Raw genomic sequence first — 14,205 nt, 5'->3', positions numbered from 1 at the left:
CCTCATATCAGAAACAAGTTGAGGGTGATTAGTTAAGGTTATTCAAACAAAGTCTCCATACAGAGGAAACCACTCTGATCTCTTGGGTGGGAGAGACAATGCTTCAAACCATACAACTGTGGTTTCACAAAAGTACTTGTCTTCCCCTAGCTGTCAACTTTATTTATATGTGGTGTCATACATTGAATTAAAGTAGAATCTTAACTGAGTTACCTGCAACTTAATCTATTCCATCTAAAATCATCCACTTAGATTTAAATGACATAAATTTGCTATGTTATCTTCTTGTTAGTGAGGTTTATTTATTTAAATTCTAAAATATTTTTTACAGAAGCTATTTTCTACAGAATTAACATTTATAAAAGAACCTTATATACTTTTTCATTTTAAGAAAAGAAAAATGTAATTATTTGTCCATATTACCTATTAACTATTTCACCACTAATGAGATTTTGTCATAATATTTTCAAGTCCCTTAAGAGAATAAAAATAGCAACAAAATGTATAATTTCTAATTGAGAATATTTGTCCTAAATGATATTATACTTTTAATTCTACAAATCACGAAACTGGTAACTTGGTGATACATCTGTGGGCTATTGAAAAATTGATGGTTAAGTTTTAACTTCAGTTTCTCCTACTCACTCTTTCTAGACCTAACGTCAACAATCAGTGTTGGATAATTTTCATAATAATTTCCTCATGAAAATGTTATTCCCCCAGGCATGGAAAGCAGCACTGGCTTAATGGAAATGACTTTTCCCAACTTTATATTACACAGTGTCATGTTAATTCAGAAGAAAGACAATGGTGATTCTTAAAAATAAAAACATACTGTTTATCAGTTTCTTTTATACAGTTATTGAATCTCAGAGAAATCAAGATAGTGTCTACTTAATATCAAGTAGAGAAAACTATAAGAAAGGCAATGGCTGTGGTAGCATGTAGTTCACAGTATATATATATATATATATATATATATATATATATATATATATATATATATATATAAAGCTCTAGTCTCAATCTCTTGATAATATTTGAAAAATATATGTCATCAGAATATAAATCATGCTGATTTTGCCCGGGTCTATTTTCCAGCTGCACTCCAACTCCGACAAAGGTGATGGATCTGTCAAGTACATCCTCACTGGGGAAGGTGCTGGGACTATATTTATCATCGATGACACTACAGGTGACATCCACTCCACCAAAAGCCTGGACAGAGAGCAGAAGACTCACTATGTGCTTCATGCCCAGGCTATTGACAGACGGACAAACAAGCCTCTTGAACCTGAATCAGAGTTCATCATCAAAGTGCAAGATATCAATGACAATGCACCAAAGTTCACGGATGGACCATACATCGTTACTGTGCCTGAAATGTCAGATATGGGTAAGGAAATTATTTTTACAGTGTAGAAATTAATGCATATTATTGATAATACAAAAATTATCTTTTGACGAACTTTTTAAAATGTATGTTGTATATTTGTATAGATTTGAGAAACTTCTAAAATGTTGGGATATTTTTTATTGCAAAAAGACATATCGATTATTGGATCATATATTATTTATTAAAATAAAGTTTTGAGCATGATGTATAGGTAATGGTTTGGATCTCTCAAGGTAAAAATGATAAATTGAATAACATGCAATTCTTTCTTAAAGGGTATTATTTTTGATTATGTAAATTGTCTTTCATATTATTGAGTCATAGTAAATGCCAACACATTCAACAGTGAAGATAAAGTGCATGACATCTTGAACTTAAGGCTCCATTTTTTTATAAGCCTACAGGTCCTTCTTAACTATAATAGCATTAGGATTCAAAGTCATTGTTTCATCAATCAATAAAACTATTCATTTGCTAAGCAATTACATATTTATTTTAAAATATAAATCTACATTACTCATTTTGAGGTTATTTTAAATGTGCAGACAGGTGAAGTACAAATGCCTCCCTCTCACTTTTAGGGAATAAGCAACAGGTAATGAATTTAAGATTCATCTCAATGCACGGCTGTACTGTGATTGTAATATGTTGGTACAGTTCTCAAGGTTTTTGAGTTTGAAGAACACTTTCTCTACTCACTGATATTTCTCTTTATTTTCATTCCATAAATAAATTTCTTGAAAGCAATTAAAATGATGTTAAATAGTCACATTATTTTTTTCCATCTTTGTAAGATTCCACATGCTTTCAAGACACATTTTTGAGTGATAATTTTTGTATTTCATTTAAATATATATGCCAGTCTTACTCTGATATGTCTGCGAATGCTCACATAAAGCTTCCTTACTGGAAGTCGTGAACTTCTTTTCCCTTTTAGGATTGCAGCCAATTTTAGCTCTCCTAGGAGCCAGGTAGCTCTTTAGCTGATGGAGAAAGGGTGGAAATCAAGAGCGAGATGTTCTCAGCCAGAGCCTCTGGGGAGAAAACAATTTCCCAACCTTTTTCCCTCTGCAGCAGAATTCAGGGACGAGCTATAGCAGTCCTTGGCAGAGTCCCAGAATATATTCAAGTTTATTGGTCTCCAAGGGTATTTAAGGAGAAATTGGTGGAGCAAGCAATGTTATTCATGATGGGTAAGAGATTGTGAGCAAACTTGAAAACAACCCTTCATGTCCTGCCAAAGATGGCTAGGCCAATATCATACGGTCCAAGCACCTCCTAATTTATAAGTGCACCATACTTTAATACACCATCACTTACATGAAATATGCTGGTAGGCTTCCATTTTGTGATACAAGCCAAGAGCAAACATGAAACCACCAGAGTCATAAGGAAATAACAATGGAGAGACAATGAACTATGCAGAGTCATCATCAGCCAAAGGCAATTTCCAACAAACAGTAATAAGAAGAGAACTGAAGGATTTTAATGAATACAGAAGAGAGTTTGGGGGGGAGTAGGATTATGATATTTTATATTAAAAGGTAAATCATAACAAAAATCTACTTATTTCCTCAAATAATGACTGGGCACTTATTGAGCTTGACTGCCATCCTGGTATAAGAGAACATAATAAATTCTTAAGAAATAAGCCTAGATGCCTCCCAAACAGATCAAGCCAATCAACTGTCTCACCTATTCAGAGGGCCTGATCCAGTTGGGGGCCCCTCAGCCTTTGGTTCATAGTTCATGTGTTTCCATTTATTTGGTTATTTGTCCCTGTGCTTTATCCAACCTTGGTTTCAACAATTCTCGCTCATATAAACCCTCCTCTTTTTCACTAATTAGACTCGCGCTCCACCAGGGGCCTAGCTGTGGATGTCTGCATCCAGATTCCTCAGTCCTTGGATGGGGTTTATGGCACAACTATTAGGGTGTTTGGCCATCCCATCACCAGAGTAGGTCAGTCCCGGCTGTCTCTCGACCATTGCCAGCAGTCTTTTGTGGGGGTATCTTTGTGGCTCATTGCATGAGTTAGCTGTTTGAAACCTGGGACTTATGCAGGGACGCTTGGCTCAATCTGGGAGGAGGGGACTGGACCTGCCTGGACTGAGTCTATCAGGTCGATCCCAGTCCTCCGGGGAGACCTTGATCTGGAGGAGTTGGGAATGGGGGTGGGCTGGGGGAAAGGTGAGGGGGGCAGGAAGGGAGAGAACAAGGGAATCTGTGGCTATTATGTAGAACTGAATAGTATTGTAAAATAAATACAAAAAAAAAAAAAAAGAAATAAGCCACTTGTAGGAAACATATTCTTTGGAACCATCATGAAAACAAGGTATATCTTTAAGAACAAGGAAGAAAATATGCATAGAAGAAGAAATAAATTGTCTTCCCATTTCAGATGAGGAGTTCCCTGATTTACAAGCTTCATGGAGAATCTTCTTTTGGGAAAAACATTGGTAGACTGGGTTTAGACAAATTATGGCAATGTCCCAAAAGCCTGAATATAAAAAGGAAGCTTTAATGGATGGGAGGGAAAAATGAGAAGTTAAAAATGTTTGAAGGAGGTCAAAGATCTGAGTCCAATCAGTAAAGAGACAGCAAAGATAACAGTGGAAAATCCTGAAGCAGATATGTGCATACAGATAAGCAGAACCTTACACGTAAATTGATATTTTAGAGTCCATGAAAGGATCCTTGTTAATCCAAATAAAAGCCAAAAGGCAAGGTGGAATTATCATAGTAAAAGTGAGTTCAAATTTGAGGTATAAAAATACTTCTGAAACATTTCCTAAAATCTGAAATATTGGGAGAACAAGGAATAACTAATATTCTCACGCTCTCAGAGTGACAGGAATGTGTCTATAGGACACAACTTTAATTTTTAAAAGTAGTAAAATAATTAAGAGAGTTAAGTGCTATCTCCATACTAGTGTGGTTCCAGGCAAAGATATGTTTAATGATAGTAATTTATTGGAGGCCAGATGCCAAATTTTGGACAGTATACTTTATTATTGGTTTTGAATGAGAAGAAGCTCATTATTGTGTCTAAGTGTGTGTGTGTGTGTGTGTGTGTGTGTGTGTGTGTGTGTAAGTGTGTGCAATCATAACCAACAGTTCACATCGTATTTTGATTGTATAGAAGCTGGTATAAAAATTAGTGTGTGTGTGTGTGTGTGTGTGTGTGTAAATGTGTGTAATCATAACCAACAATTCACATTGTATTTTGATTGTATGGAGGCTGATGTGAAAAAGTGTGTGTGTGTGTGTGTGTGTGTGTGTGTGTGTGTGTGTAAGTGAAACATTCTTTGTATTTGGTGCTTAAGAATGGCAGAGGATGCATCAACTCTGATAGCAGAAACAAAATGCTGATACACTGATGACAAGAGGCCATCCATGGCAGGAGCGACAGCCTCCCTGCTTGCTGACTTTGCAGATTGTGATTTCTTGAAGCACAGTCAATCATTCACAGGAAAAATGTTTTTCATAGTTTTCAGATGAAAGAGGAAGAGGAGATGTTCAGTTGGGAGGAAGGTTATGTGGCCCCCCAAAGCCTGAAATACTGATTGTTTTTAGAAAATAAAAGTTTGCGAAGTGCGTTGTGAGAGATTACAGGTAATGAGACCTGATGCAGAACAGCTAGAGGACTGTGCTGTAGTCCCAAGTAAGAAGGTCTCTGCGGACTGAGCAATGAAAATTTTGCAAGCTTGGCACTTCACAGAAGGGCAGCCTTCTGTATAAACAAATGGCCCCCTTCCTTCCTTCCCTACACTTGCTGCCAGCTGTCTAACTAGTGGACAGCTTTCTTTAGTGTTGCTAAAGTGATATACAAATGTTAACAGAGGTCTCTCGCTAGCCTGGTGTTTGCCAGTTATACCAAGGTTGCTGGCCAGCGTGTCCCAGAGATCTGCCCGCTTCTGCTTTTCCAGCATTGGGATTACATGACACTGTGCCACTTTCATGTGGCTGCGCTAGATAGAACTCATGTCCTCATACATTCACAGCCAGCACTTTACTGACAGCGTTTCAGGGTTTTATGGGGGGACACTAGTAAAGAAATTAATCTAACTCTGAATTCAAAGGGATGGAGAAATTGATGTTCAGTTCTGATTAGAAAGAGTGGTGCTGCTGCCTTTTATGGAAGTTGATTTGTGCTTGAGACATGAAACTCTCACTTCCTTTTTTTCCCACTGACCCAGAGAGTAATTATGATGTCAGATGACTTGCTGTGATAGAAATTTCCCTTTCTGCTCGAGTGCAGCTAACAGCTTCTCTTAAATATTCAAATCAGGCTTGTGAACAAAACTATTTGTACCCAGAGAAGTACTAATTAATCGATTAATGAGATTTGCTCCTTTGAATGCAGGCTTTCTGTTCTGAAAATTTTCTAAATTTTTTTCATCACAAATTATACAGAAATTTGTCAGAGTCTGTGACTCTAGGTCACCATAGCAACTGTGAAAATGATCCAACAGACAACTACAAGAAACACTTGTTAAACTCCTGCTAAGTGTCAGGAATCTCATATATTTACAATAATGTCATGTATTTGTCAAAATTGTCATCACCGTGTCAACATGATGATTATTCTTGGTGTACTGAGGATAAAAATGAAATATGGAATTGTATTATTTGTCTAAAATACCATGACTATAAGAAATACATGAAAAACCTTCTAAGCTAGGTATACTTTTAGGCCTTATATTCCCATTTTAAATTTAAAATTTAAATGAAAAATGGATATAAGTTATATGTAGAGAAATTCCTGTAGAAAAATTCAAGAAGCACAATAGTAGTAATGTAAAACAGGAGATGCTGTAGCATTATGTTTAAAGAAATAGTCATTTTTGACTCATTAAACAGACTTTATTTACTACTATTAAATTTCTCTGACTTACCACATATTTTGGGGATAGAATTTTCTACAGTCAAATAACAAAATTAGCCCAGAGGCACTGAAAAAATAAAAGAGAAAAAAATGTCTGATATTCAATACCAATGAAATCTTGCTTTACATTTGTCTAATGGTTACAGGTGTTGAACATTTATTTAACTGTTTCTTGGCCATTTAAAATTCCTCTTTGGAGAATTCTCTGTTTAAACCTGTACCCCATTTTTAAATTGAATTAGTTTTTTTATGTCTAGTTTCTTGAGTTCACTATATATTTGGAAGTTAACCCTCTGACAGATGTATAGTTGGTGAAAATCTTTTTTCCCGTTGAAATTCAATCTTACACCTGTCAGAATTGCTAAGATCAGAAACACAAGTGACAGCTGATGCTGAGGAGCATGTGGAGCAAGGGGAACACTCCTTCTTTGCTGTTGGGATTGCAAACCTGTACAGCCATTGTGGAAATCAATATGGTGGTTTCCCAGAAAATTGAGAATTGATCTACCTCAAGATCTAGCCATGCCATTCCTTTTTGTTTGGTTGCTTCTTACTCTTTGGGCTCTTTAAATTTTTGGGGGGCTCTGCCACCCAGCTTCCAAATGATGACATGAAGGCTTACTATTCCTTATAAATGCCCAGACTTAGCTTGGCTTGTTTCTAGCCAGCTTTTCTTAACTTCAATTATCCCATCTACCTTTTGCTTCTAGGCTTTTTCCTTTCCTTTCTTCTGCAAATGTATTTTCACTCTTACTACATGGCTGGCAATGTCGCTGGGTGGCTGGACCCTAGCATCTTCCTCGTCTTGTTCTTTTGATCCCATATATCATTTCTATTTAGTTACTCTGCCTGCCAACCCTGCCTATCCTTTCTCCTACCTCGCTGTTCAGGTGTTGGCTGTTCAGCTCTTTATTAGACCATCAGGTGTTTTGGACAGTCAAAGTAATACAGCTTCATACAGTTAAACAAATGCAATATAAAAGAATGCAACACATCTTTGCATCACTAAACAAAGGTTTCACAGCATAAAACATTTAACACCTCTTAAAATAATATTCTATAATAATTCCTGGGCCTACACCCAAAGGATGTTCTATCATACTACAAGGACACTTGCTCAATTATATTCATAGTAGATTTCTTCATAATACCAAGAAACCAGAAACAACCTAGATGTCCTCACCAAGGAAGGGATAAAGAAAATGTGGTCCATTTAAACAATAGAGCATAATTCAGCTGTTTAAAAAATGACATCATAAAATTTACTGGCCAAAGGATGCAAATAGAGAAAAGCTATCCTGTGAGACATGATCCTATCCCAAAAAGACAAACATGCTATGCACTCACTTGTAAGTGGATATCAGATGTAAAGTAAAGGATAATCATGCTAATCATGTTATGGTCCCCAGATCCAGAGAGGATAAGTAAAAAGGAGAGCTGAGTGGGGTGTGGGAGGATGACACAAAAGTCTCCATGGGGAGGGAAGTATAATAGACATCCTGGGTAGATTCGGGGTGGGTAGTATAGGGGAAGTTTCTCTGGTCCTATCCAGCCCCGAGGTACAGATGAATCTCTCCCACCTGTGGTCCCTCAGACACTTATAAAATAATTACTCAGAGAATTAATATTCGTTGCAAACTATATGGCCTATGGTTCAGGCTTCTTGCTAGCTAGCTCTTGTAACTTAACTCAATCCATTTCTATTAATCTACATGTTGCTGTTGCCATGTGGCCATGGCATTACCAGTCTGCTGGCATCTTGTTGCTCTTTGAGTGGCAGGCTGCCTCTCTCCACTCTGCCTGTCTTCTCTATCTCTTTTGGATTTTCCCACCTGGATCCATCCTGCCCTGCCATAGGCCAATGCAACTTTATTTATTATCCAATGGGAGCCACACTAATTCACAGCATACAGAAAGACATCCCACAGCAAGGTAGGGATGGGAACAGGATAATAAGAGGAGGGGTGGAGGGAAAGAACACTGGGAGAAATGACTGGAACTGGGGGGTGGGGAGGACAGTTTTGGGGATGAAGTAAAAACCTAGTGCATTGAAAACTCCATAGAACCCTACAAAGGAATCCTACTAACAAAGACTCCTAGTAAAGGAACTGAACTGAACTGGCCATCTTCTGCAACCAGGCAAGGCCTCAAGTAGAGGGACTCAGACACCAACCCATCCCCTTGCAATTTTCCTGCTGTAGGATATGCTGGGATGGGAACTCAGCATAATTAACACTGGAGAGATAAGAGAGACTTCATCCAACAAATGATGGGAGCAGATACAGAGTCTCACATCCAAATATTAGGTGGAACTCATGTCCTGTGGAGGAGCGGGAAGAAGGACTGGAGTTACCAGAATGTGCAACGATGCCCCAAGAACCAGGCCCACAGAATCAAGTGACTGGTATTCAAGTGTGCTCACAGATAGGAAGGAGCCTCTATGGGTTTGACCTAAGTCCTTTGCCTATATTTTATGGTTGTATGGCTTGGTGCTCTTGTGGGTTCCTAAGAGTAGGTGTGGGGCAGTCTCTGACTCGTTTTCCTGCCTTGGGACTCTTTTCCTCCTGCTGGGTTTCCTTGTCCAGCCTTGATGTGAGACTATGTGCCTGGTCTTATTGTAGCTTGTTGTAGCTTATTTGGTTGATGTTTCTATTCTTTTCTGAGGGGAAGTTGAAGGGTGGTGGATCTGGAGAAAAGAGAACATGTCCGAAGAGATTGGAATGAAGAGGGTAGGGAAACTGCAGTGGGGATATAATATATGAGAGAAGAATAAATAAAAAAAGGAAAAAATCAATGCCAATGGAATATAGCTACATGATTTTGAAAAAGAAATAATTCTAACCACACACACACACACACACACACACACACACACACACACACACACACACACACATATATATATATATATATATGGTATTAGGAGGAGGAATTGAGGCTATTATGAGCACAATATATTTTCTGAAATTCTTAAAGGAGTAATAAAATATTATATACTAAAATAGTAGTATGTTCACAGTAGGGCCTAGTACCTCCTCAGCCATGTAGTTTTGTCGATACCAGTAATGATTATCCATCCATGGAGTGGGCTTCAAGTCCAATCAGAGAGTGAAAGGGTTATTCCTTCCCATAACAATTTTGCCACTATTAAATTAGTGAGTGTATTTTACCTGGCAATTTGGTGTGGTAGTTCTAGAAGTGCTCTGCTGGTTAACTGTTAGTGTCTACCTGACAGTATACCTGAGTATGAAAGTTTAAGTTCTTGTTTGATTTCTGTAATAGTCATGAAAATATGTTTTTCTAACTTTGGCCCAGTGGCTGCACTGTAATCTACTGCTGTCTTAGCCATTGTTTGCAACTCTGCAGTTATAGCCCTGTTATCTAGCTGTAGCCTGGCACCTCAGGCTTGCAGACCAGAGACAGTTCTGCTCCCACAGGCACTGGCCCTGTCACTGTTGCTAAAGGTAGCTTTAACCAAATCTCTATTGTTCTAATTATGAATGTAATTCAAGATTCCCAGGGTGAGGTGAAAACCTGTGAGCTCAGAGAGGCTGAGTAGCAACTGGTTAACCCTCTCTTCTTGCTAGCATACATGGGAGACCCATGTTTTGCTTTGCCAAATCACAAAAAGTGGCCACTTCAAACCCCACCCTAGTATTTCCTGTGTCCCTCTATCTCTCCTGGATGTCCTCTAGTATTCTATGATTACTTTCTGTCAACTATTTTTTAAATGCAGTCTCTTGACCCAAGATTGAGTTTACTTAATTAATGCAAATGCAAACTTGGGGTCACAGTGTGACCTAATATTCCCCAAAAATATGTGGTGTCTTCAGCAATAGACTCTTTTTTGGGGGGGGGGCAGGGGGTTCGAGACAGGCTTTCCCTGTGTAGCTTTGTGCCCTTCCTGGAACTCACTCTGTAGCCCAGGCTGGCCTCGAACTTACAGATATATGCCTGCCTCTGCCTATCGAATGCTGGGATTAAAGGCGTGTGCCGCTGCTGCTGCTGCTGCTGCTGCTGCTGCTGCTGCTGCTGCTGCCGCCGCCGCCGCCGCCGCCGCCGCCGCCGCCGCCGCCGCCGCCACCACCACTACCGCCGCCGCTGCCGCCACCACCACCACCACCACCTGGCTAGGAATAGACTCTTATCATTTAGTTCTGAAGGGCATCCAAGAGCAGTGCCAAGAACCTATAATGTTTTTATAGGTGACAATGTGGTTTTCCTGTTCAATGACTCATAAAAAGATAATCTTTACCTGGCATATGGATATTTGATTAATGACTTTGACTTTTGGTAATAGCAGTATTCTGCCATACTAGATATATTTTGTTTAACTCCTACTTAAAAAATATTGTTAATTGGATTATAAAATATTAGGATTCAATATTATTTTTTAAGTGTATTTATCATATTGATTCATTTTCCTGCTTTTCTGAAATGAAATCATCAGTATTTTGCAGAGATATTTTATAAATGCTCTCATATATATATATATATATATATATATATATATATATATATATACTATATCTGCATTAATATCCCTTGCAACATTATATACAATGTGAAAGTAGGAAACAGAATACACACATATTCTTACACAAAATTTCCTTAACTGAACATAAAACAATCTTTACTTTATACTATAGAATGAGCCTGTATTTGAGAATATTCATACACATGAACAGAAAATATTTGAAGGGGAAAACATGTATGCATACACTGATAAAATTCATTGTTTCTGAAAAGTGAGTTATGATTTTATCTTGTAGGGAAGAAAATCACCCTTTTTAAAGACTATGTAAATCTGTTATTTATGAAATACTAGCAGGACTCCTAATAGTGGGAGTGAGGGAGTCTCTGACCCTTCTTAGGACTCTTCTCCCATTGCATTGCCTCCTTCAGCATTGACATGAGTGTTTGTACCTGGTCTAATTGTATAGAGTTGAAAGGAAGTTCAGTTTGTAGACTAGAGAAGTTGTCATAATGGATTATTCACAATGCATAAAAGTTATCAGTTCGAAACAGGATTAAAGTAGGTGGACATTTCATTTTAAGTAGAAAAGTGATGACAAATATTACTTTTTCCACTATTAGATATTAGTCAGTTTAGTATTGTGAATATAAGTGTGTGTGTGTGTGTTGTTATATAATAAAAACATTGTGCTAATATTGTCTACACATCTTTGCAAAATATGCAATCAGAACACAAAGCATAGTATCTAAAATTTGCTTGGTTTTCAGGATTTTAATAGATTGTTCTTGTAACTAAACATTCTCAGTCTGAGAAGTCTACTGTGTTTGTAAGTTCCTTATCAAATAAAACACAGATGGAAGTATAGATGGTTTAATATAGATGCAAAAATAGATCAAAATATTTTTGAAAAATATTCTTATATAAAGTTTTTTTTCATTTACACAATGTAATTTAAACTGTTACCATATTTGAGATCAGTATACTTCTCAGTCTTGACCTTTTGCAGCTGCCCTGCTCATAGGAGGATTATTAGCATCATTCCTGGCCACTAATACACAGTACCAGTAACACCCTTCACACTACACTCAAACCAGGTATTTCCAGATATTGCTAAATGTTCTCAGAAGGAAAATTTGAGTCATTCTCAATTATCAGTTGAAAATTGCTAGCACAGGGGACATGCAAGAAAAGAGAATGACAAAATATAGAAGCATGAATAAAATAACATAATGTATAATTTATAATTCCATACAAAGTGAATTTCACAGTGCTAGAATGCTCATCATCTATTTTATGACCCAAATTATTCTACATGCAATTTAGTGTTAAAATATTAATTTTCATATTAAAATGCATAATAACCTATAATAGAGGCAAACTTATGGATGAAATTAGTCAATTTTGGCTACAGAATGAAGAGCAGTGTTTTGAGTAGTTGAGATTCAGGAATCACAAACTTCAAAGATTTGATTTTATAACCCTTATTTTGGTTATCTGCAGTAAATAAATCTAGTGTAGCTATATACTTGCATATATATGTATATAGTAGTACAATCACATCTATACATATTTAATAGTTTTCATAGAGGAAGAGTACTTGAAAAAATATGTTGTAACACTATTGAAGTCAATTGTTTCCTGTATCTATCCTGAATAAATTTATATAAATTTCATCAACTCAAATTTAGGATTCTGTCCTTTTGTTCATAATTGCACTGCATCATCACCCTGGTGCTAATGACCATCTTGGTCCATTTCTGTTGTTACATTAAATGTCTGAGCCTTAGTAACAAGCAAACAAAAGACCTTACAGTTTTGAAGTTGAATGCGCAAGGTCATTTGGGGTGACATATAATGGCGCTCCAAGCACTACATGTAAAATGTAGTACAATGGTGGAGATCTTGTGGGACTGAGGAATGAGTACATTTTTAGATATCAAGTCTCTGGGGGACTAACTATGGTACCATAAGAGCCACTTTAGTTCCTTAAAGACAGTGACTCCCCAGTGATTTAGTGTCATCACACCCGAACTCTTCTTGATAGTCAACTCATCTCTCAGCATCACCACACTGGGGACCAAGCGTCCAGAATATGAACCTCTGGAGGATATCCTCTAACCAGAGAGGAATGATGATGACAGTCATTTCTCCCTTCTATCTCTGTTTTAATTTTTTTTTCAATAACTGAGAGGGTAATGTGGACTATGTGGTTCCTGCTTCTCAATAGACCCATCCCAGAGTCCTAGAAGAATCTACAATGAGCTAATAATTAGTCTTTGAGTATAAGCAATGAATCTATGTATACAAAAATTTTTAGTCCATAAACTTTATTCTTCTGAGTCAGTTCTCTACACAGCTTCTATTCTGCTCTCATGCCTAGCTCCTTTCTTGCCTTATTTCTCTCTACATTTATCTGCTGTCCCATCTATGTTATATCTTAATTCTCTCATCTTAGTTCTGACCCATCTAGGTTCTCATCCATCTAGTTCTTTCCCATCTTAGTTTTTTCCCATCTCCTTTGTTCTTATCTTGTTCTTCCTCATCTTGTTCTTCCCCATCTGACTCTTCCTCATCTTCCATCTCATTCCTCTAGTACTCTCTTCTAGTCCTTCAATCTAGTTCTCCTCCATCTAGTTCATTCCTCTCCAGTTCTTACCCATCTAGTTCTTCCATTCTCTATTCTATTCTCCATCTCGTCTTCAAGTCCTCTCTCTCTCAAATCTTCCTCCAAGGTTCCTTATACCTCTTAGTTCTCTTGTATTCATTTATAAACCCAAGCAATAGCAATCCTCTGACAGAGCAAGGTCACCAGGCTTGAATTCTTGCAGGCTCAAAAGGGCAGATAAGAGTTTTCCTCAAGCAGTGACCAATAGGCTTTCTTTCACAACCCAAAAGGGAGTGGTTAAAGGAGGAGGTCAACTGAGAGCTAATATCAGTTGGTATATCAAAAAAAGGGGATTTATGTACTCAAGTGTATGTTCCTAGAAGTGGTTAGTTAAGAAGTTAAGAGTCTATAATATTAGTAAGGCTGTATGAGAAAGGAGGGTCTCAGCTTAAATTGCAAAAGAAATAAAGCTATCCTCCTAACCTAGGAGACAGGTGTTTCTATAAGGGTGTTACCTTAGTTTAGGAGATCATTTGGCCTTCAGTGCTTGTTAGGCATTTTAGATAAATACACCGTTAGAAGTTCTTGGATCCACACATTGCATACAAGAGAATTATTGTAGGGATCAGCTAACATATATACAAAAGCTAAAATACTAACAAGACTTCTTAAGCCATGGCTTGACCTTTGGAAAAGTCCTTGACCTTTCCAAGTAGTAGCTTTTGTGATAGTAGCTGGATTCTATTAAATTTTCCCGCAGCTTGCAGAAAGAGGGTAAATTTTCATAATGTTCCAAATTATTTCTTTAATTTTATAAACCGTCTAGTCATTTTACATCT

The 14,205-nt window shown here is 37.4% G+C and overlaps 1 protein-coding gene across 6 annotated transcripts in view; it reads left to right on the top strand.

Moving 5' to 3' along the window:
• The window catches only part of Cdh18 (cadherin 18), an 886,990-nt gene that overhangs the window by 673,819 nt on the left and 198,966 nt on the right, over nt 1–14,205 (top strand). For all 6 annotated transcript variants that reach the window (XM_028868182.2, XM_028868181.2, XM_028868183.2 and 3 more), the window contains one exon: nt 1,102–1,396. In XM_028868182.2, coding sequence (XP_028724015.1) covers nt 1,102–1,396 — 295 coding nt within the window. The remainder of the gene's footprint in view (nt 1–1,101; nt 1,397–14,205) is intronic.

The sequence above is a fragment of the Peromyscus leucopus genome, chromosome 11 (genome assembly GCF_004664715.2).
Source record: "Peromyscus leucopus breed LL Stock chromosome 11, UCI_PerLeu_2.1, whole genome shotgun sequence".
NCBI classification, from domain to species: Eukaryota; Metazoa; Chordata; class Mammalia; order Rodentia; family Cricetidae; genus Peromyscus; species Peromyscus leucopus.
This window is presented reverse-complemented; position numbering and strand designations above follow the sequence as displayed.